The sequence below is a fragment of the Heteronotia binoei genome, chromosome 14 (assembly GCF_032191835.1).
Source record: "Heteronotia binoei isolate CCM8104 ecotype False Entrance Well chromosome 14, APGP_CSIRO_Hbin_v1, whole genome shotgun sequence".
NCBI classification, from domain to species: Eukaryota; Metazoa; Chordata; class Lepidosauria; order Squamata; family Gekkonidae; genus Heteronotia; species Heteronotia binoei.
The window spans coordinates 20,858,824-20,883,413 of record NC_083236.1 but is presented as its reverse complement, the minus strand read 5'-3'; the positions used below and the strand labels follow the sequence as shown (position 1 = coordinate 20,883,413).

Below are 24,590 nucleotides of genomic sequence, written 5' to 3'. Positions count from 1 at the left end.
CACAGTTACCCTCTGGAACAACCTATGGCAGTTCAGTTTGTACTTTTGCCTGTCTTAAAAGGTTGTGTAAGAATGAATCATGTTTTCAGTTTTAATTTGGCATGGGTGAAGATTTATGTCTCAACAATGAAGTCAGGGAAAACACTGACTTAGTCAGTTAAATTAAATGTTACTGGTATTAGCCAAAGACCAAAACAAAATAAAAAGCAATAAAAACACCAATCCTCATTAAATTACAACTCATGCCAATATATACACAATTCAATTTACAAACCTTAGCTATTTTTGCTTCAGCTGCTCATACCAGTTTTGAGGCCTAGTCTTCCCTCAGGTCATTTTAAAAAATACCTGGGAGGTACCACTTCAGGCTTTACACATGAGGCTCCCACACTGAAATCCTTATCTCTGTGTTAAAAAACATTCTCCCTGCTAGATTTCTAAGATGATGGAATGTTTTGTAAGGGGAACATTCCATCACATGAGCTCCCACCTTCAGTCTAAAACAGCCCAGCCCAGCCACGGATTTATCACCACAGTTTAAACAAGGTCTCAGTTGCTATCAGATCTATATGATTTGTTGAAAACAAAACTTCAGTTATCATTTACTGCTGCACAATTTGTTTCAAAAATCTTACAGCCATTGATCTCTCATGTGTCTGTACCATACACAGTGTGGTCTACACTCAGCAATGCCTGTCTTTGTGAAGTTTAATAACTTGGTTTCTGCAAACACTTTTTCAGAACCTTAATGGGTACAGATTGGGTACAGAACCTTGACAGGTACAAAACAGGAACAGGCAAGGCAGGGAAGTCCAGTTTCCCTCTCCTGCAATCTTTAGATGGGGGAAGAAAGCATTTTCTAGTCATTCAGCCTTTCCCAAGACCTTCCCTTAGAATCATAGAGTTGGAAGGGACTTCCAGGGCCACCTAGTCCAACTCCCTGCACAATGCAGGAAACTCACAAATACCTCCCCCTAAATTCACAGGATCTTCATTGCTGTCAGATGACCATCTAGCCTCTGCTTAAAAACCTCCAAGGAAGGAGAGCCCACCACCTCCCGAGGGAGTCTGTTCCACTGAGGAACCGCTCTAATGGTCAGGAAGTTCTTCCCGATGTATGGTCCACTAAGACCCCTAGATCCTTTTCGCACATACCACTGCTAAGACAAGTCTCCCCCATCTGATAACTTTGCATTGGATTTTTCCTACCTAAATGCAGAACTTTACATTTATCCCTGTTAAAATTCATTTGAGACTTGTGCTGGCTCAACCTGTCAAGCATCTCTTCCAACAAGAGGGAGAGAGAAGTACTTGCCCAGTGCAAACTGCTTGGCTGTCTGGCACAGGAGAAACTTATGAGAGAGAATTCTAAAGTAGCGAATCCAGACGCACCAGAGGCCAATGAGAATCTTACAGCTAAATCGTCCCGATATAAGCAATGGCTGTCGATTCTTTATGTTTGTTTACTTTATTTATAGCCCACATTTCTACCCAATGGGGACTCAAAATTGAGTACACTCCATTTTATTCTCACAACAACCTTGTGAAGCATGTTAGGCTGAGGCAGTAAGCCTGGCTCAAAGTGACCCAACAAGCTTTCATGGCAGAGTAGGAATTTGAACTTAGATCTCCTGGAGCCAACAGTCTAAACCTCTTCATAACACAAAATTATCTTATTTTTGTCTGAATAATAATAATAATAAATTTTATTTGTATCCCGCCCTCCCCACCGAGGCGGCTCAGGGCGGTTAACAACCTTTTATACATGTACAATAGTAAATAAAAACGTTAAGGTTAACAATAAAAACATTTAAACATTATAAAAACCAGTTAATATTTGAAAATTCATAAGTTAAATTTAATGGTGGCATTCTGATGCTGGTTCTGCCAGTTTAAGTAATTCTATGATAATGTAGGTCCTTGAAACAGGACCATACTGGCGGATCCTTAATTCACAATATTTCAGCAGCCGGTGTATGCTCGTTTAAAAAGGACAGTTTTGCAGGCCCTGCGGAACTGGTCAAGGTTCCGCAGGGCCCGCACCTCCTCCGGAAGCTGATTCCATAAGGCCGGGGCCGCAGCTGAGAAGGCCCGTGCTCTGGTGTTCTGGAGCTTGACCTCTCTCGGCCCAGGGATAGTCATTTTATTTTTTCCGACTGACCTCAGTGCCCTCTGGGCTTCATATGGGGAGAGACGGTCCCTCAGGTAGGCTGGTCCTCGGCCATACAAGGCTTTAAAGGTAATAACCAATGTTTTGTACTGGACTCGGTATGTAATTGGCAGCCAGTGCAGTTCGCGCAGCCCCGGCCGTATGTGCTCCCATTTCGGGAGCCCTAACAGTAGCCTGGCCGCCGCGTTCTGCACTAGCTGCAACTTCCGGGTCCGGCACAAAGGTAGCCCCAAGTAGAGGGCATTACAGTAGCCCAATCTTGAGGTGACTGTTGCATGGATCACTGTTGCGAGGTCACGACGCTCCAGGAAAGGGGCCAACTGCCTTGCCCGCTTCAGATGGAAGAATGCTGACTTGGCAGTGGCTGCTATCTGGGCCTCCATTGATAGTGAAGGCTCCAGTAAAACACCCAGACTCTTTACCTGGCACGCTGGTTTCAATGGCGCGCCATCGAAGGCTGGGAGAGCTATTTCCCCTCCTAAAAATTGTACATTTGTACATTGTACATTTGTATATTCCCCTCCTAAAAATTGTACATTCCTCCTGACCTAAAAATTGTACATTTTAATATTCTTCAGCAGGTGGAACACCAGATGATACAATTTCTGGCCACTCGCAAAATATTTTTGAAGAAAAGGAAATGTCAATAGTAAATTCACTTCCATGCAATGCAATATATGCACACTGCAAACTCAACAACTGACCAGTAGCTTAATTACCTGTTGCGTACCACACTACAAAGTGAGTTACTACTCTGACAAAAAATGGCTAAAAGTAGTGATGTCAGTTTTCCAGAAAAATTTTTGATTAAACTTTAAATAAATAATTTAAATATTTAAATCACACTACTAAAAGAAAGCAATACATACATCAGCCTGGACAATGAACGAACACCAGGATTTGGCCACACTTCATATCCAACATTTAGTCTATCCAACATGATTGATATGTGACACAAGTCCTGAACATTTTCCACTCCACACCACTGATTAAAAGGGTCATCCTAGATCTACTCAGGAGTAAGCTCACTATGTCCAGTGGGATTTACTTCCAGTTAAGAATCTACAGAACTGCAGCCTAGATTCCAATGCATGAGAAAACTCTGGTCCTAAACCCTAAAGCCAGCACTTCCAATGATTTCTGCTGATTTTAAGCACAGTGCGGTCAGGTTTCACATCCTGAGGCCACCCCTAAACCCACCAAAACCACAGCAAGAGTACAGAGTACAATAGAAAACAGATGTGGCTTTACCACATGACATGCTGAATCTTTCTTGCTAGGGTGACTCTAATACACAAAAATGTTACTTCTGCTAATATAACAGGGGAGACGCTGACAGCTAAGACGTAGTGCCTTTTTCCTAATTAAGACAAGAAGAGCACAGCTGGATCAGACCAGACCAGAGATCCATTTATACAGCACTCTGTCCCACACAATGGCCAACCAGTTCCTCTGGAGGGCCAACCACAAGGCGTAGAGGCTAAGAGCTTCTCCTGATGTTTCCTCTTTGCACTGGGATTCAGAGGCTGACTACCTCTGAACACGAATATTCCCTTTAGTTACCAGGGCTAGTAGCTACTGATTCACCAACAGCCAGCAGCTACCCACTGACTCCATCTAATCGCCCTTTAAAGCTGCCTGTCTTCATAGCTATCACTATTGCAGTGAATTCCACATTTTAAAGGAGTAATTCCCCTTGTCCATTAGTTTCATTGGATGCCCTTGAATTCCAGTATTTCAGCAGGAGGACAAAAATCTCTCTTTTTTCAGTTCTCATGCATAATTTTATAACCTCTATCATGTCACTTTAGTGTCTCTTTGCTATACTGAGAAGTCCCAGACTCTTCAGCCTTTCCTCATAGCAAAGGTGCTCCAACTCCCTAATCATCTTGGTTGTCCTGGCCTGCACTTTTTCCAGCTCTGTGATGTCCTTTTTGAGACATGGGATCAGAACTGCACACAGTATTCCACATGAGGCTGCACCATACATCTATGAAGGGGCATTATAACAGCCGCTGTTTTATTTTCAATCCCTTTCCTAATAATTCTCAACACACAGTTTGTCTTTTTTGCTGCTGTTGCTCACTGAATTCACACTTTCTATCTACCGTGACCTCAACATCTTTTTTTCCCTTTCAGTCTCAGCAAATTCAGACCCCATTAGCCTACACTTGAAGATGAGGGGGTTTTTTTTGGTTCCAATATAGATCACCCTACACTTACCGACACTGAGCTTAATTTGGCATATTGTTGCCCACTCACCCAGAATGTGGAGATGCTCCTGGAGCTCCTCACAGTTATCTGTGGTTTCCACCATCCTGAATAATTTTGTGTCATTTGCAAATTTGGCCACTTATACTACTCACCTCTATGAATAAATTAAATCGTACTGGCCCCAGCACCAATCTTTATGGAACCCCAATGATTTCTTCCACTGTGAAAAGTCCATTTATTCCTACTCTTTGCTTCCTGTCATTTAATCAATTTTTAACCACTAAGAGAACCCATCCTCTTATCCCATGACTGCTTACTCAGACATCTTTGGTGAGGTACCTTGTCAGAAGCCTTTTGAAAGTCCAAGTATACAATATCTGCTGGGTCATCATTGTCCTATTCACTTTCTCAAAAAGGTAACTGAGGCCAAACTTCCTTTTGCAAAAGCCCTGCTGATTTTCTCTCAGCAGGCTTCGTTCCTCTATACACCTAATAATACCATCCTTGATTATTCTATTAGTTTTTCAGGGATAGATGTCAGGCTAACTGGCCTGTAATATCCTGGCTCCCCTCTGGACAACTCTTTAAAAATCGGTGTAACATTTGCTGTTCTCCAGTCTTCTTGTACAGCAACTGAATTTAGTGATAGATTACAAGTTGGTAGATCAACATATCTGGGTTCCCTAAAGAACTCTTGGGTGTATGCCATCAGGATCTGGTGACTTACCGGTTTTTAATTTGCCCAATAGATCAAAAACTTCATCTCTTGTCACCTCAATTTGACCCAGTTCTTCATAGTCCCTTCCTGAAAAGAGTGGCTGTGGCAAAGATTTCATGCCCCACAGTTTCCACAGTGAACACAGAAGCAAAAAATTAACTGAGTTTCTCTGCCATCTCCTCAGCTTCCTTTTAAAATTGAATATGAGTGTTTATGAGGCTTTTAAAATTTGGTCCATCACCTTGAGAGCATTATAGCTATGAGGAATCATACAGCAACTTCAAATAAATAAATGAAACCCAAAGAGCCACAAAAAAACAGAAGTTGTCACTAATGTTTCTGCATAAGTATACAAATGCTACTCTTGTTTTTTAAACAAAAGCAGTGGCTTAATTCAGACCATAGTTTGGAGGATCATGAGGAGCCCATGCACTCCAAACAATAGCCCAAGTTCAAAATATAGCATGATTCGCCTTGACCTGGATAGCCCAATGGAAGAGTCCGATGTTCACACTGAAATGAGAAGTTTAATGCTGTGATTAGAGAACGTAGAACAGCACTCCTAAATAATTAAGCCGTCAAACTGAAGAAAGAATTGAAATGTCATCAAAATCTAGAGAGACGTCTTTTTAAGAAAGCGGCTGTGTTGAAGCTACACTTCTCAGGAGCACCCACGTTGTGAATTTCAGTAGGACTATTTCCAAGTTTGGACATAGCTTTTCATTTGGAGATGGCGGTTTTTTGGCCCCTTGGGGTTTTCTGTTACTTTAAAAGGCCCTAGCACCGCTGGCCTCTATCATTATCGTATTGTTTATTGTGCGTTGTACACAATCCTTATATTTTTGTAAACTGAAAGACGGTGTAATACTTGGTGGCTTTGATCAGTTGAGTAACTACACCAAGTGCCCTACAAGCAGCATCTTGGAAACTTAAGAAGGGCTAACCCTGGCAAGTACTTAGATGGGAGACCTCCAAGGAATATCAGGGCTGTGATGAAGGGGCAGGCAATAAAAGCCACCTCTCTGAATGTCCAATCAGTAGGGCTTGCCAGAAGTCAATTATGACTTCCAGGCACGCACACACAAATATGATTCCAGAGATCGCAGCAAACTATGGATTCGTTAATACTAAACAGAAAATGGAATGTGAATGGAGATGGGAGGAGGGAGCATCAGAGCTGCTGACTCTGGGTTGGGAAACCCCTGGAAATTTGGAGGTGGAGCATAGGAAGGGCAGGGTTTGGGAATGTGCAAGACTGCAGTGGGGTACGATGGCAAAGATTTCATTCACCAAAGCAACCACATTCGCCAATGGAATTGTTCTCTATAGTATGGAGATCAGTTCTAATTCTGGGAGCTCTCCACACCCCACCCAGAAGTTGGCAACCACAGGAAGCACACAACTGTAGGATTTGTTCACAAGCCTCCAAACTCCGGATTGGAAGAGCAGCTGGGATTTTAATGCTTGCACTGAGTGCCTGCCTGGGGAGGGACTGTTTTTACCAAGGGCAGAGCTGCCCCCTCCCTGCTCTGCCCCCCCCACTCCTAATCCTGTGCATTAGACTTTTGATGGAAGGCAGATTCCTTACTTGTTATCCTGTGTTTAAATTTTCTGTGGAACCGAGGGACTTGTGGTTGCGTTGGACCTTGTAAGACACTTCAAGGTTGTATTCAAGGAAGAAAAATGGGTTAAAGCACACAAATCTAAAATAATTACAAAATATTCTTGAATTATTTTCTCCCCTTTCCACAACCATATCAATGTCCATATGAGATTTTTTTTAAATGCCCAACAACTCTTCAAAACTTGTCCCAGTCTGCTTTCTGTGCCAATGATTTCACTGAACCCCACTAACATAGAACAAATAGATTTAGGTTTATAGCTTTTGCTGGAGGAAAGCCCTTTTAAGCATTTAGAGACAGGAAACTAAATCAGGACTCCAAGAGCACCCACTGTATCCACACTCATTTGGAAATTTCAATACAGTCCAACCAGCTCTAGAATTACAATACTCAGCAGGTTTGGAGTATCTGTTTCGTCTGCATTTTTCTCCTAATACTTGCACAAGCCCTGGCCCCTTTCTAAACTGAACTATGCAACAGTCTGTTCTCAGTTTGGCAGGGAATCAACTGTTCTCCATATGATATAACTGGAGAGACTTCTCGCTCCTACACTCAAATATATGTAAAAGACGAGTTTTGTGTCTCTTTAAAGACTAACAAATTTACTGTAGCCCATTTCTTCATGTGCATATAAATCTTCTCAGGCAGCTTCTGCTACAACAAACAGGCGTCCTTTATATGCTCACCTTTCTCTTGGGCATTTCAGAATCCAAAATAAGTAATATTAATATAAAAAAAATGATTTGATAAACATTAAAAGAAAGCAGTTTAAAAAAAAAACACCTTAAAACACCTTATGCTCCAACCAACAGGGCATTTCCCTGTTGGCCTGGCTCAGACTCTCCCAAAGCTCTTCAGAATAAATCTGTTTTGCAGCCTCACCATAAAGCCAGGAGGGTAGAAGTCCCTCAGGAAACAGTTCCAGAGGCAGGGGGCAGCCAGAAAGAGCAAGTCTGGCTTGTTGCTGAACATGCCTTAGGGAAGGCTAGTGACCACTTTCTTCCCCTTTCCCAGTCGGGGGCAACTAGGGCACAGCCCTCTGCTTTCTGGGAAATAATGAGGCTGTGGAGACTGTCCCACCATTGCCAGTTGTAACACAAGGTTCCTAGAGATCGTATTGCTTCCTTATTTCCTTGGGATGATGTCACTGCCACCCACATATTTGCAATGAGAGTGAGGAGCAATGCTTTGTCAAGGTGTGTGTGCGCCTCTCTAATGGCACAGTGTACCATGCTTGCCAAACAGCTTAGGATTCACTTGGTTGAGGAATCCAAAACTTCCTTGCAAAATGTTCTATCAAGCAAAATTCTGTCTGATACTTTGTTTATACCTCCCTTTCTCCTTAATGGCGACCCAAAGTAGCTTACATTGTTCTCTCTTCCAATTCAATCTGTGCAGAAGATCAGGTTGAGAATGTGTGACTGGCCTAAGGTCACCCAGCAAGCTTCCGTGGCAGAGAGAATCGAACCTGGATGTCCTAGTCTGACACTCTAACCCAGGGGTGGCCAAACTGCGGCTTGGGAGCCACATGTGGCTCTTTCATACATATTGTGTGGCTCTTGAAGCCTCCCTCCTTCCTTTCCTTCCTTCCTTTCCTTCCTTCCTTCCTTCCTTCCTTCCTTCCTTCCTTCCTTCCTTCCTTCCTTCCTTCCTTCCAGCTGTCAAACATATGATGTTCATGTCTTGCGGCTCTCAAAAATCTGATGTTTATTCTATATGGTTCTTACATTATGCAAGTTTGACCAGCCCTGCTCTAACCGCTACACTACACTGACTCTCAATGAGAGACAGAGGTTTTGGTATCTCAGAAAGCCTCTCTGATGGTTTTTGTATCACCAGACCGAGAGAGTTATTATTGGGGGTGCTGAGTCATCACACTAGGCCCTGATCTCTGGGGTGTCACAGGATCCAGAGCTTCCCACAACATGCATTTTAATGTCAGACCATTAACTGAGACCATCCAAAGTTTTCCAGCTATTAATTTCTTTAACAAAGCCTCCACCTAAATCTATCTCTGGATGCCATCCATGATCAAGAGGGTGAAGGAGAGCAAAACTGAATTCTAGGTAAAATGGAGGTGATGACAGCTGGGAAAGAGATGATCTTGCCCTGGACTTAGGGAAGGGTGGGGTATAATTTTTAATTAAATTAAATTGCAGGCTTGCAGTTCAGCATGAAGGTATTAAATGGAGCACTCTCAGGATACCAATCTTGCCCTCAGGTTTGATATTTTGATCACTGTAAACAGCTGGGCAAGTTCTTGGCCTCTTTACATGCTGTACTTTTAAAGGCGTGCACTGAAAACCCTATGCAAACACTCAATATTAGTATTGTTTAGATCTAAGAACAAAGGTCAGGACGGGGATTGTGCCTGCTGCCCCTCTCCCAGTCTGCAGCGCTAAACAGCTATCTGCACATGAGCCTATGCAAATAGTGCCCTGAATGCGGATCCCCAAACCTCATCCACACATTCATTAGAACACTGAAGCAAATGTCTGCACAAGACTTAAGATATTTACATGGTTATCTGAAATTGAAAGAATGAATGTGAGAAAAGCCTTGTTTGAAAATATCTGCATCATAAAGGGATGCTGGTCCCTGAGCCAGGATAGAATTAAACTCCTTGTTGAGTTTAAAAAGGTAAAGGTAGTTCCCTGTGCAAGCACCAGTCGTTTTCGACTCTAGGGTGAGATTGCTTTCACAACGTTTTCACGGCAGACTTTTTACGGGGTGGTTTGCCATTGCCTTCCCCAGTCATCTACACTTTCCCCCCAGCATTTTACCGACCTCGGAAGGATGGAAGATTGTTGAGTTCACATTCATGCAAATTCAGATTTGCCTCTGAGTGCTTATGTAACGGCTCTCTTTTAGAAGGTTTACGAAGAATTTGTGTTGCAGTGAAGTAGGACTGTGGAAGACTAAATGCACAGACATATGGCACTGTACCATTAGGAACATGGAAACTGGCTTTCAAATATATTAATCCTGCACTAACAAAAGAGCATGCTAAAACTGGAAGACTGTGTCAGTGGATATTAAAGATCACCACTAGTAGGGGTCTGTGTGAAAATGATGTTTTCATTGGACAAGGGAAGGAAAGAGAAAGACGGCTAAAAATAAAAATTAAACAGCAAAATCAAGGGCTTAAAACTGGAAAGCCCGTTGCAACTAAATGGCTTCGTTTTTAATATGCAAGGATGTAATTGTACACTTGTAATTGTGTCACATCGGTGCAGGATATTTTGGACCAAGTCTAGGTCATAAGACAGCCGTGTACGTGACCAGCACTCCAAAAAAAATAAAGAGACAGAAGAAAATCTACCCCATATTCAATTTAGAACAGAGAATAAATAAATATACAACGCCAATTCAACAAAGCAGATCGTACATTTTTAACCTCATGGCACGGCAGGGGGGAAAACTGCTTCGAACCTGTAGCAAGTCAATGAGAAATCTTCCCCACTGGCAAGCACAATAGCAGCCATCCAATTCAATAGACGTTTATCAGCAGTGAAACCTGATCGAGATAAATGAAGAAGCCGTTGAGCCACAGCCTGCCTCTGCCTGCTGCAGGCTGCCAGATAAAATGGGAACAAAAGCTCCCCGCTGAACCCCCCACCAGTCTCCATTAGCCCCCGCTGATGCTTTATTATCTGGGGGGCTACTGGACTGTGCAGCATGAATCAGTGAGCGTGAAGTAAAATAAAAATTAAAAGCACATAGACAACACACAAAAAATAAATAAATCAAAACACAAAATCTAGCTTTGCCCAAGTCATCTCCCTTCCTCTAGTGATGTAGCAAGCAATATCTGAATAATGCCACATGCTGGAAAGCAAAAGGCTGCCATTGTTTATAATGTAGCTCTGGAAGTCTTAAGAATGCATACACTGCAAACCTAAGTAGGTCTACTCAGAATCTCACTGAAGCCTATGCACTGACACTTACTCCCAGGAAAGAAGGACGGTAGCCATATCATTCTAATAGTCCAAAACACGTGATTTATTCCATACAGTATATGCACAATTATAAGAGACCATTAATACCACTCATGTAAATATGTATACTAAACAATTATTACTTGCTAATTTTTGGAGCAGCTTTTCCAGGGGAAAGAATAATTTAGAACTACGGTATCTTAAGATTTTGCAGCCAGTTTGGTGTGGTGGTTAAGTGTGCGGACTCTTATCTGGGAGAACCAGGTTTGATTCCCCATTCCTCCAATTACAGCTGCTGGAATGGCCTTGGGTTAGCCATAGCTATCGCAGGAGTTTTCCTTGAAAGGGCAGCTGCTGTGAGAGCCCTCTCAGCCCCACCCACCTCACGTGGTATCTGTTGTTGGGGGAGAGGATATAGGAGATTGTAAACCGCTCTGAGTCTCTGATTCAGAGAGAAGGGCGGGGTATAAATCTGCAGTCATCTTCTTCTTCCTCTTGACTACTGGTAGTATCCAGAGACATGCTGCACTGGTACCATTATGGCATCTACCTCATCCAAAGAAAATCCTTTTTTTTCCCCCAATGTAGTACTGCTGTTGGAATGGGGGGGGGGGTTGTTTGTTTGTTTTAAAAAGAGCTATCTGCATTCTCTACTAATCCTAGAACAGTTTTGTACACCCAAAAGAAAGCCACAAGACAAGAGGGGCTGCTAATCCTAGAAGTGTCACTCCTTATTCCTTTAAATATATTTGTGATGTTAGGTTCTCTGAAGCCACTGAATCCTAATCACAAGGCATCAGCCAAGGCTGTAGTAGGTCAAAGAATGACTCTTGGGAATATTCCTGTGATTTCTTCCCCAATTATACCCTGCAGCCACTGTGGCCGGACCTGCCTGTCCCGCATTGGTCTTGTCAGCCACCAGCGAGCCTGCAGCAGACGTGGACTATTGCACCCTTCTTAAATCTTCGTTCGCGAAGCCAAGCCAAGCCGAGAGAGATACTCCACTGCACCAAGTTTTTATTACACAACTGTAATAAATAGTTTTACAAGTAGGAAGCCACAGTTTAGAACACGGAGTGGGAACTCAACTCTAGACCCCAGGGATCCTCAGGAAAGAGGCAAAACACCGACCAAAGAAACTCCATGGTGGGAGAAAAAGTATACCAACGTTGGTCATGTCCACTAGATCAGAGAATCTGTGAACTAAATCCCAACTAAAAATCTGCTTTAAAAGCAGTGGCTTTCAAACGGTGGGGTTGCAATTTTGCACAGGTGGGTCTTCAGGCCAGAAGGGAGGAGAAGGATGAGCTAAGAGGCTGAATGGTAAATTTGGGACTGCCTCTGTACAGGGTTCAAAATGGCCATGTAAGGTAGCCTGTTGCTCGGTGATATCATTGTTTTTATAAGTACTGAATATGGAAAAATAAAATGCGGAACTACTCCCCTCCTTAGAGCAGTCCCCAACCACATGGCTTTTGTTCATGCAGCTCCCACGATAGCCCTTTTGGGGGTGCTTTTTCACCAGCAGAAAAGCTGGTTGGAGCCTGCCCTGTAAATTTACAAAGAACGAATAGGGAAGGGGAAAATCGCACCCACTGCTAGTCCCTGCTTCTTCCTGTCTTTCTTACTCTCTGGCCACCTTATCCTACTGCTCCTGCCACCTGTCCTTCCTCTCTGCTGCTATCACCACTGCCTGACTTACTAGTCTGCGCTACCTCCTACCTTGATGCCTTCACCGCCACTGACCTGGTCAGCCTGACTCACCAGCAGCCACTTCCTTTGCCCACAATGCTACTACTCACTCCTCCTGTCCACACTGCCTTGCTCACCCTCCTCCTTTGGTCCCTCCCTCACTTATCTGCCTCCTGGGTCACACAGTAGCAGCAGCAGGCCCTCACCCTTCCCTTACTGCTGCCAGCCATCTGTTTACGGGGCTGCAAAGCTAATTTCTTCCCAGTAAGGTGTGGTTTTAAGGATTTTTAAAAGCCCCATTCTTTAAAAATAAGTTCTGCAAACCTGGGTTTGCCATTCCAATTTGTAGAAAGGATCACTCTTCTCTGTACAGGGCTCTTCTACTATGTGGATTAATTGATCTGTATTCTAGGACCATGTTCAGAACTTGGGGGGGGGGGCAGAACTTGTGGAATTCACTGCCACAGGAGGTGGTGGCGGCTACAAGCAAAGCCAGCTTCAAGAGGGGGTTGGATAAACATATGGAGCAGAGGTCCATCAGTGGCTATTAGCCACAGCGTATTGTTGGAACTCTCTGTCTAGGGTAAGTGATGCTCTGTATTCTTGGTGCTTAGGAGAGGCAACAGTGGGAGGGCTTCTAGTGTCCTGGGCCCACTGATGGACCTCCTGATGGCACCTGGGAGGGTTTTTTTGGCCACTGTGTGACACAGAGTGTTGGACTGGATGAGCCATTGGCCTGATCCAGCATGGCTTCTCTTATGTTCTTATCTTATTTTCCTCTTCCCCACTTTCCTGAAAGCCCATAGTCTCTCCTGTTTCCTTCTCTCCTTACCATCCACCAGATAACCTACTTTTATCTGCCTCCCTGCACCCGAGTCTTCAGCTTTCTCTCCATCCTTCCCCTTAACAGCCTTTCCCTGGGCAAAGTCTGGGCCAAGTTGTGTAGAGAAGGTCACCATGTCAGGCTCAACAGTGTGAGTAGTGAGTCTCCACAGGGCTTGCCCCAGAAAAATCCTCTGCCTGGCTTTAGCTTCATTTTGTGGATCTATTAACCATATCCTTTATGGTGCAGTTCGGAATTAGATGTAATGATGATGTGTACAATAATTTCAGAATCTAGCCTTCTGTGGGCAAGCATACTTAGATAAATGAAGCATAAAGTTCAGAACCAGAAATCCAGGCTCTCTCGCATACAGGCAGAACTGCAATGGGCAGAAACTAAGCATTTTCATAACTGATGGTACCACAAAGCTATTTTTCTTCTCAATGCAGCCTTGACTTTTGCCCAGATCAGCAATGATAGACAATTCAGATAACTGTCCAAAGACTCAGAGAATTCCAGAATTAGAATTCACCACTTGCACAATCTAATCCTAAAAATTACTTCTAGTTGCTGCTTTTTACAATGATAGACACAGCTATGGTTACAAATTCAGTATCTGCCATCTCTCAAAAATAACAGCCAAACATGTATTTTCAAGTAAAATAAAATGCAGCTGCCGTTTACCTCAATTTTGTCCGTTTTGGCATCACCCCAGTATATCTTGTTTTCTGCATAATCCAGCGCCAATCCATTAGGCCAACCAAGTGACGTATTCACCAGCACAACTCTGTCTGATCCATCCAAAGCAGCTCTCTCAATCTTTGGAATCTCTCCCCAGTCGGTCCAGTACATGTAGCTGCAAGAGAAACAAGAGTTAGGGAGAACATCTGATATTTCTATAGTCATGATAATATCTTTCTTTCTCCTAAAATGGAATGGCACCAACAAAATACAATAATCACAAAGAATGAACCACTGGTAAGTTTTAGGGTGTTTTCTGCATAAAGTCCAAATGGTATGGATTTGTGTTGTAGTCTCTGCTTTCTTTAATCCAAGTGACTTATTGCAGTGAAATATATGGCAATTTGTTGTACAATTCTCATAAATTTGCTATGGAATTCTATACGAACAGGGACAGCAGACATTATCTTGCCAGTAATATACTGGAAGAGACTGAGGGGTGCTTTACATGCATGAACACACACATACAGGAAAGCACACTTTGCTTGAGGGGGAAAACTTCTAACATACAGCTACCGTTTTAAATGGTCCAATATGTAACTGCTTACTAGCTGAGACCTAAATATTTTGATCAACACATTTTGAAAGAAGGGAATTTTCTTTTCTGGCGCATGGCAGAGCAAGTTAGTAAATATTCAAAGGAATAAGGGAAGCTCTTATGGCCTAGCAGCAGCATCTAAAACTGTGGGATCCCTGTGCTCCCTCCCCACCCTTTCTCCACTCTGCAAACCAATTAATAATTTTCAGTTTGCAGCTGAACTGGCAAATGCTAGCAAAACTAGCAAAATATGGTGCTTTCCATGGAGACTGGTCAAGATGGGAAGTCATGTTAGTCTATCTGTAGCAGTAAAGAGCAGGAGTCCAGTGGCACCTTGAAGACTAACAAAATTTGTGGCAGGTTATGTGTTTGAAGAAGTGAGCAGTGAATCATGAAAGCTCCTACCCTCACCCAAAAACAGTAGCATGGAAACTGTATTAGGATTATAAAGTAGAGCTAGAACTGCTAGAACTTCTTATTTAGATTTCTTGTTTTACTGCTTATTGCTTTGTTCTTTTGGAAATAAATTTGTAACAAAAAAAAAATGAAAGCTCCTCCCCTGCCACAAATTTTGTTGGTCTTTAAGGTGCTACTGGACTCTTGCTCTTTTCTACTGGCAAAATATCATTTGCACTTTCCCAGCAAATTAATATTCCAAACTGCAAAGAAACCACAGTTTGGAATCCTGGTCTGCAGAGAAAGCACAAACTATAGCTTGCTAGCTTGAATGTAATGACCCCTGTGGTTTGCTGCGAAAGTAGAAATTGTTCATTGGCTTGTCCTAAAAGAAGGGAGGAAAGAAAGCAGAAGTCCAAGTCCCCACCCCATTAACACAGCAGCAACTCACAGTTTTCCATTACATCTGGAAAGAACCAGCTGTACAAGGTCACTAAATTTAGTTTAGTCAGTTTAATGACTAAGCAAGAATTTGCACCAGAGGTTTCTTCAGTAAATATCCCATATTTTGCACATTGCAACAGGTGTCTCACTGGGAATGAGAAGCTCTCCACATACAAAGCATGCACAGCAGCAGCAGAGAACTGCATTGGGGTTGGAAGGCTTTAATGCTAAATGAAAACTGGTATGAAACAATGGCTAGGAAAGTGAGCCATTGAGTTCCCAGTTCAGCAGTCAGCATGTCCCTCATTAAGAGCCTGCAAGCAAGCTGTTCGCATGGCCTCTCCTCATATCCACAATACAGAGATTACAATATTAACTGTTGTTCTGTAGGTTACTGAGAAGACGTAAGTAAAGGGCTTTGAACGCTTACAATGCAACACATAAATTAATACACAGAGATCAGTCATGGCATATTGGTGGTTAACAATGTAAAGGAGAGCTATGCAAAATCAGGGACTATGCTGAGGTTGGTAGAAAACTTTTGGGGAGAGATTTGGCCCTCAGGTCTCCAGATGCCAACTCCTAACTCTAGAACTGGAGTGGATGTTTCTAAACAAGGAGAAACCAGAAACCTGTTAAATGACATTAGGTGTTTGTTTGTTTTTTAAAAAGAAGCTCCACAATAACATAAGCATCTTACCCAGTCATGGGATCCAGAGCTATCGCTCTAGGTTCTTCCAATTCTTCTGAGATCAAAATCTTCCTCATGGTCCCATTAAGCCTTGTCACCTCAATACGGTCTGTCCCAGTATCGGTCCAGTAAAGGTTACGGGCAATCCAATCCACAGCAATGCCATCTGGATGTGCAATTTGCGCTTGGACAACAAACTGGCTAGATGACCCATCGATGAAAGAGCGTCGGATGGCCCTCACCTCATCGTCTGTCCAGTAGATGTACCCTTCTACAGGATCGTAGTCAATAGCAATGGCATGTCGAATGTCTTCCAGTTGCAAGACGATATCAGTAAAATCTGGAGTGTCCAAAGAAATCCGCCTCAAGTCAGTCCTTCTGGCTAACAGCAGCAACTCCATGGCTCCTAGATAAATTGGGGAAGAAATGAACTGAGCATAAGATGGTTACATGACTGTTTAGTAAATCTGCATCTGCATCTTCCTCTTTGTCCAAGATGTTCAGGGCAACACAGGTGATGCTGCTCATGAAAGACATGGTTAGACTGCTGCAGTCCAAGCCAGAGGTCACAACACTTCTTCCAGGAAAGGTCACAGCTGCCATACTAACCAAAGTTAAAGGGGCTATGCGCCACAAAGGAACTCTATGCCTCCATCTGGACACTGGGATCTACCAGCTCCCCAGACTCCAAATTGGCTCTCTAGGGAGAAGTACAGCTCCCTTTGCAACAGGGTGACTCTCCAGAACCACAGCCGGCTTCACAACAATATTGTAACATCTCAGTCTTACCTGTATTCATCTTCCATTTCATCTTGATTACTCCCACTTCCAGATAACAAGTCAAGACATCCACTGTCTCACCAGATTTAGTTTATGACGAGAAGCAGTGTTTGCATCACTCATATATTGACAGCACCCCAAATTCCCAGATCACCTCTCCCAACAATTTCATGTACATATTTACAAAGCAGGGTGCAGTGTTTTTGATAACTGTTCCTTTAATCAGCGCCAGGGCTTAGGCTGCCTTGGTGGGAGTAGGAACAGGGAGAAAGGACCTTATCTGGGCTGCGCTGAGCCCCCAAGGCATCATCACCACCTCTCCTGCAAACTAGGCCACTACTTATCTCAATTGAGGCTACCTAGCCACTGCTGCCACTGGTGGAGACAAAGCCAGAATTGGCCCGAGGCAAGTGGGGTTGCATTGGGGCAGGTGGGTTAGTCAACAGGGTCTGGCACTCTGATGGGGGATCAAGTGGCAGACCAATAGCAGGCCAGGCAGGGTGGGGGCAGGAATGGCAGCATGCCAATGCCAAGCTGGGCTGGTGCTGCCACTGGGAGGTTCCCCAAGGCTTCAGGTCTCACTGGGATCTTGCAGAGGTGTATTTAGAAAGGGTCCACATGCAGGCTAAGCTCAGTAAACCTGCTCTGGATGAGGAGAAAGCAGAGGTTATGGAGAAGAGGAGGAGTCAAGAGAAGCAATCCCTTCCTGTCTCCGATCTGAGGCCTCATAGGCCTACTGTTTGGAAGGCAGACACAGCAAAAGGAGGGGGCTGAGGGCTGGGCAAGGGAGAGCCCCGCACATCCTGCCATAATCCAGTGCTATCTTCTGGAATTGACCAGTCAATAGGACCGAACCACTGGAGCCCAGTGGCCCTGACAACTATCTCTTGGTGGATATTATGACCCCATGTTATCAAAAGCTGCTGAAAGGTCTATGAGAATCAGAGGGGGGTTTCTACCCACTTCACTCTTAGTGAAGGTTGTCAGAGCAGTGAAGACAACCTCAATCCCCAAACTATGTCTGAAGCCAAACTGAAAGTACTTCAGTTTTGTCCAAAAAAGACAGACGTTGTACTTCTACTATTTGGTTAAGTCCTCTGCTGAAAAGGAGGTTATTTTCAACCAGATGGCAATTGTTCCTTCAGGGTCCAGGGAAAGCCTCCAAGGAGGATTCTCATGGCTGAATTCTTCAAAGGCAGCCAAAGTCATCTCTCCTTTGAGAAGCATTAGCCATGCCCCGAACCCAGCTGGAAACTATAAATACTCCAGGGCAAAGGAAGCATATAGAACACAAATGTTATGCCACACTCCTCCAAGCGATTTGACCACCTCCAAGCAATTTGACCACATCCTCAAGTCACAATAACTGAAATTCATCCAAGCTACCACAACAGGTCTGCACTCTGATAATAATGTGTACAAGAATATACGAGAAGCTATGCCAATGGCCAATGGCCCCTCTAGTCCAGCACTCTGTGTCACACAGTGGCCAAAACCCAGGTGAGATCCACCATGCTAGACTACTGAACTGCCTTGTGTTTGAATACACTGCTACTTGCCATTTTGGAACAAATCTGGAGACTGAAATTCAGTGACCAGTTAGTAATTTGTAAAGAAATAATTAGTATAGAGTTCAAGTAAATCTATTCTAGTCTTTATTTCAGATCGTTAATGAATATTTATTTTGGAAATTTCAAACAGAGCTGGAGGCAATTATGCACCACAGCTGTAAGACAAACAATTGGCTTCTCCAAAGTGCAGTTTAAAAAAACATACACACACTAGATCTCTCTGCTAAAAACTGAGATGACAAAAAAGTTAGTTGTCATGGAAACTGCTCTGCTGGGGTCAGCTGGGCTTGCCTGTGGCTGCACGGATCATCTGTCAATGCCAAGACAGTATAAACACTAGAAATCTACACAGTATTCCCTCACTCCCAAAGCTTCTCTAAACTCTCCAGCCTTACACACCAAGGAATGAATGCAAGATGGCTGTTAGGTAAATAACCATTATTCTTTGAATTAATTGAGAAGAAATTGTGCCTGCCATACTTCTGCCAAAACCTGCTGCTGAATCTAATGTTTTACCACTGAGATGCTCCTTCATGCTGGTTTATATGAAATACTTTGGTATAATAAAATAGCAAATCTGGTTATAGATGCAATTTTTTGTTTTTTTTTTTAAAAAAAAGGTAATGGAAAACTCAGCATAACTGACATGCGTAACACACACCCTGGCTCTCTTCCAAGTCAGACTTTAATGCCAAATCTTTCCGTGTCTGTCTTTTCTTCTCTTTTCTTTCTTTTTTTTGCGTGTGTGTGGTTGTTTTAAACAAGCAAACTGTTAAAAAGAAAACTGCAAGACTTCAACATTTCATTATGCAGTGTAAGGGAGGAAAGCTACACAGAAAGCAGAACAGCTTTATTCCTCAAAGCGGAATCAAAGATGAGACTCACAGTAACTACACCAGTCGTCCTGGTATGAGAATATAAAAATTGACCTGCTGGTTCCAGAAGACCATCCTGTTTCCAGGATGCTTCTGAGAAGCCCCCAAGTAGAGGATGAAAGCCACAGGCCAGCTGTGCTTTCTGCTGCCTCACACGTAGCACCTGGCATTCAGAGGCACTCTGTTCTGTTTGATTGCCACAGATGCCTACCACAGCCTTATCCTCCATGGATTTGCAGAAGTCATTAAAATTCATTGAAGTCCACAGCCATCACCAAATTCTGTTAATTGGTGCAATTTATGAAGAGCCATTTTCTTTGGTCTGTCCTGAATCTGCTTCTATCCATTTTCCTGGGGGATCCCAAACTCCACTACTGAACTAGATGCAGAATTCTAGCATTACTGCTGGTCCAGGGAAACTGCACTGCCACAGAAGGCAGAGATGGCAGAAGGGTCAGTTCTAAATTTTTGAGCACGTTGCCTCACAAAAAAATAAAAATAGATGAATAGATGGTAAATAACCAAATTGAAGTTCTTTGTACAGAGGTATACTGCTAGGTATCAGGCGCTTGTAACAAGCCATGGTGGAAGGCCTTCACTGCTTTCCTTATGATCTTTGAAAAGCTGGCCATTTCGTGGAGGACATGGAGAGAACGTTAGTTCAAAGCCAGCGAGGTTGTGCTTATGTAAATCCTTTGGAATACTTCTTTACCTGTGAACTATCCAGAAGCCTTCTGACTAACACTTATTATTAGAAAAGGTCAGATGTCACAAAGAATTTATCCAAATTAGGTAAACCCACTTGGTAATCCAACCCTCCCTCTTCTGTCACCCTCCCAAAAAAAACTACCAAGATTCCGCTTGCGAAATTCCCCCAATTACAGATGCTAGGATTAAACATCAGGGGAAGACCATCTTGCCATACTCGCTAACCAGAAAAACCTGGGTTTATCTCTACTGGAGGCAGAATGCTGAACTAGCAAGCCCCGTGAATGATCCAGCAAAATAAATCTTACATTCTAAAGGGAAATGTCTATACAATTTTGTTGCTGGGGTATGCAGTAGATATTTACTTGAATCGTTGAATTCTTCTGTTACCATTTTGCAATGGCAAAATTATTCACTGTACACCTCCTAATAACAATTTTTTTTCAAACTCCTTCAATACTCCCTGCATATTAATTAATATGCCTTTTTATTTTAATATCACCTTCCCCCCATATGGGTATTATAAAGAAATTCTCCCCACTTTACCATTACAACTACCCTGCTTACAGTTCTCAGCACATACATTTCCTGAAAGAATTATATCTATATTTTTGTTCTCGTTAATTTTAATGCTTTAATGTTTCTTGCAAATATAGCTTTATTAGCGGCTCATGGGTGACAAACTGGAAAATCTAAGTTGTCTAACATATGTGTTACAAGTTGTTGTTTCAAATCACTTTTTGGAGTGTTTTTGTATTTTCTCTTACAGCTAAAACCTGCTTTTCAAAATCCATCCTCTTGCCTAGAATAATAATTGAGACAGACAATGTAAACATCATTAGCTTATGCATCACCACAGCTGGAGATGGGGAAACCTATTTTTGTGCAAGGGCTGGTAATTTACTGCACCAAATTTTGCAAGCTCAGTCTACAGCTCTTGGATGACACAAGGCAATAAATATCTTAAGAAAATATTCCACAGATCTATATAACCAAGTTAAAACAATGATGGGAAAACTGAAATGGGAAAAAAGGGAATTTAATATGGAAAGGTAAATGATGCATCCTGGAAAATGTAGCAAAGAACATTAAAATTGTGTGTATACCAAAACAAAATACTGACATAAATTTTAAGTGTTTTTCCCCTGGTGTTTACACTCAGTCTGACAACTAATGATAACAAAACAGCTGGATCAACAGTTGCCCCTGGAAAGCTTGAAAGCAGGGCTTGGTGGCCAAAGCCTCCTCCTGTAGTGGCCCCAAATGCTGGTATTCACCTCTGAACATGTAGGTTTCATTTAGTTGTGGCTAACAGCCAATGATGGACCTGTACTTCATGAATGTGTCTAATTCCTTGTTAAAGCCACCTGAACTAGTGGCCCCACCAATACTCACATCCAGGGGTTTTGTGGTAGAAAAAGCCCAGCAGGGACTCATTTGCATATTAGGCCACACCTCCTAACATCACTATTGTTTCATACAGCTTTTCTGTAGAAAAAGCCCAGCAGGAGCTCATTTGCATACCAGGCTACACCCCTTGATGCCAAGCCAGCCGGAACTGTGCTCCTATGCGTTCCTGCTCAAAAAAAACCCTACTCACATCAACCACTGGTTCACAACCTATCCATAAATTGTGACCAGCACAGTGAAGCGTTCAATGCACTGTTTGTATGTGGTCAAAGTTTTTGCATAAGCTCAACTACACATGTCCATTCGCATACTGCTTCCCTCTCTAGGCAAAGTCTGTCCTACTCGCTGGAGCTCTTTCAGCATAAAGGGTTTGTGCTCTGACCCCCTCCCCCCTTTCTTATCATCATCCCTTCATTGCTGCTGGATGACTATGGGTCAGATCAGAAACTCCTTTTCAGCGTTACATCAGAGTTTACGACTTTTAGTGCGCTTTCAGAAAAGACTTAAGTCAAGGCAAAATCTCATCCAGGCTTGGCAAGGAAGACGATGTACGGTGTTCTACAAATGCAGTGTTTCAAAAACTTTTTGATACACCCCCCTCTTCTAAACCCATACAAGTGTGACGTCGCCTCCCAGCCCACCAGCAGCCATCTCTTTGCTAGGGAAGCATACAAAACCCTTGTGTGCAGATTCATATACATACAACCCTTAGCACTGCAGTACTATGATGTTCTTCTTGGCACAGCCTGATAAACAATTCTCTCCCTCCCTGCAATTCTGCACATGCATCCCCTTTCCAGGCATCTTGCACACTTCCCCGCAGTTCAAAAAGTCCCTGTCGTAGTTTGCTCTAGATTGGAACTTCTTGCAACTTTGCTTCCCTTCATCGGGGTTAAGTTTATTCCATAATATTGTTTGAAAGCCCAAAGCCTACCATTTTTGCAGGTCTTCTCATTCTCAAGGAGCTTCACTCCTGTGGGACATGCACACTGGTAAGATGGCTTGAGAGGAGACATCAGGCACAGGTGGGAGCAGCCCCCGTTATTAGTTCCACATGGGTTTGTAGCTGTCAAACACAAATAACCCCCAGGTCAATTCTCCTGGTAGCACTATGTGGCATTACTTTACAAATTAAGAGGTATTACTTTACAAATTAGTATCAAAGCTGAAAGGATATGGACAACGGAAACAGTTACAAAAAGTAAAAAAGGTGAGTGTGTTTATCTAGGGAATTTATATGCTGACTCTCCAGAGTCCAATATAAGGTAGATGGAGAATTTAGAAAATGGAAGAAAATTTATGAAGAAGAGATGAGGCCTCAATTAGTTTCCCTGTATCCATTTTCAAAGCCAAAGCCAGCTTTGATTAATCTTTGAGACTCATGGAAAATAAGAGAAATAGCTAATTAAATCACACACAAAAAATACAGATTTGCACAAAATATTGGTTTTGCCAATTCACGCCTCAGATCAGTGTGTCAAAAGAATAAATCTGAGGTAAATGCAGTCTGTATCTTTTGGCCCACATTACTGGTTTCAAGAGCTAGCACTCCACAGTGATTAGCTTAACTGCTTGGATGTTACGGAATTATCTGGGGTTGGTGTGAAGGGATATAGCACAGACGGCCCTGATGCCAGTATCAGAATCAACTGTTGATGCAGGAGTGGTTATAATCTGTATACTTATGCACAGTCATGATTGCAAGCATAAGCATCAGCTAGCCAAAAAAACCCACCCCAAAATTGTGTCAGATGTCGTCATAATAGCCTTTTATAAAAGAGAACAAAATGTATACTGTGCTCATATAGAGAAGCAAAGGAAAAAACAATTGTGGATCCCACAATTGTGGGATCAGCTGTGGATCAATTTAGACTTCATGCTACATACTTCATGCACTAACTTTTATGTTGTAAGCCGCCCTGAGCCCACCTTGGTGGGGAGGGCGGAATATAAATTGAATAAATTAATAATAATAATAATAATAATAATAATAATAATAATAACTACTGTGACACAACAGTATATACATTTTTAACGAGTAAATGCAACATAAATATAATAGTTCAGGAACAAATCAACAGATGGAGTTCTCCCAAAGCAGGCCAACCACCACTTAGCACACTGCTTTTGGTTTTCTATTGGCTCGTTCTGCATTCCTATCTTGCCCAGAGCCTCTAGAGTCAAAGCAGCTGCCCAAAACTCTGCTCTATAAATCCAGACATCACACCAATCCAGATCATATTTAGCTAAATTCCTACACTCAGTGGCACCTTAAAGACTAACAATTTTCATTTCACGATGAGCATTCACAGCTCACTCCTTGCACAAGGCAGGTATCTGAAGAAGCAAGCTGTGACTCGTGACAGCTCACACTGAAATAAATGCTCTATTGGCATTTCTAAGGTACTACTGGACTTACAAAATTAATGGCACCTAATTAGTCCAGTGGCACCTTCAAGACCAACAAAGCTTAATTCAACTTCAACAAGTGTGCTTGCACATGAAACCTCCCCACCCTGAATTAAACTTTTTTGCTCTTAAAGGTGTCACTGGGCTCTAACTTTGTTCTATTGCTTCAGACCAACATGGCTACCCACCTTGATCTATCACTGGACTTACATTATATTTTGCTGTGACACAGTAGCATAGATATCACTTATTGATCAGTTAAAGCCAGGGCTCACAAGCCCCTTCTAAAACCATGACTTCTGAATCTATTTTGCCATATTTTAGACATAACAGCAAACCATGCTTGGCTGCAACATGAACCATCTTGGGGGATCCTTGGGCTTGTGTCTACACTCCTCCACTCATCTCATGTGTAGGGATCTGAAATGGACGCCACTCTGTGGCACATCACAGGTTGCTGTTAGAGCAGAACTATAACTGCTGGTTATTCTTTCCTTATAAACCAGGATTAAACCTTGATCTGGAATCCTGTTGCAAGGAAGAGCGGTAGGCTTCCCAACCCTCCTGCCCTGGCGGGGGACCCCAGGATTTCCACCCTCTTCCCCCGCTCCCCAAAAAAACGGAAACGGGGGGAGGGCGGGGAAACGGCGCCGGGGAGCATGGCGAGCCGCCCGATCCTGGAGCGGGCGAGGCCGCTGCGCCGCTGCCGCCCCCTCCCCGCAGCTGCTTCTCCAAGATGGGCCCAGGCTGAGCCCATCTCGGAGGAGCAGCCAAGAGGCGGCAGCAGCGCAGGGGAGGGCGAGGCAGGCCAGGAGCATGGCGAGCCGCAAATCCGGGCCCTTCTAGGACC

At 43.1% G+C, this 24,590-nt stretch overlaps 1 protein-coding gene across 2 annotated transcripts in view; it reads right to left on the bottom strand.

Annotated features, from left to right (window-relative positions):
• Positions 1 to 24,590, bottom strand: part of LRP6 (LDL receptor related protein 6) — a 146,220-nt gene that overhangs the window by 30,143 nt on the left and 91,487 nt on the right. Inside the window, exons 5-7 of one of the 2 annotated variants that reach the window (XM_060254397.1) lie at positions 22,266 to 22,397; positions 15,997 to 16,393; positions 13,862 to 14,033 (exon numbers count right to left, since the gene is read on the bottom strand). In XM_060254397.1, the coding sequence (XP_060110380.1) occupies positions 13,862 to 14,033; positions 15,997 to 16,393; positions 22,266 to 22,397 (701 nt within the window). The remainder of the gene's footprint in view (positions 1 to 13,861; positions 14,034 to 15,996; positions 16,394 to 22,265; positions 22,398 to 24,590) is intronic. The other variant, XM_060254398.1, reaches the window with a different exon arrangement.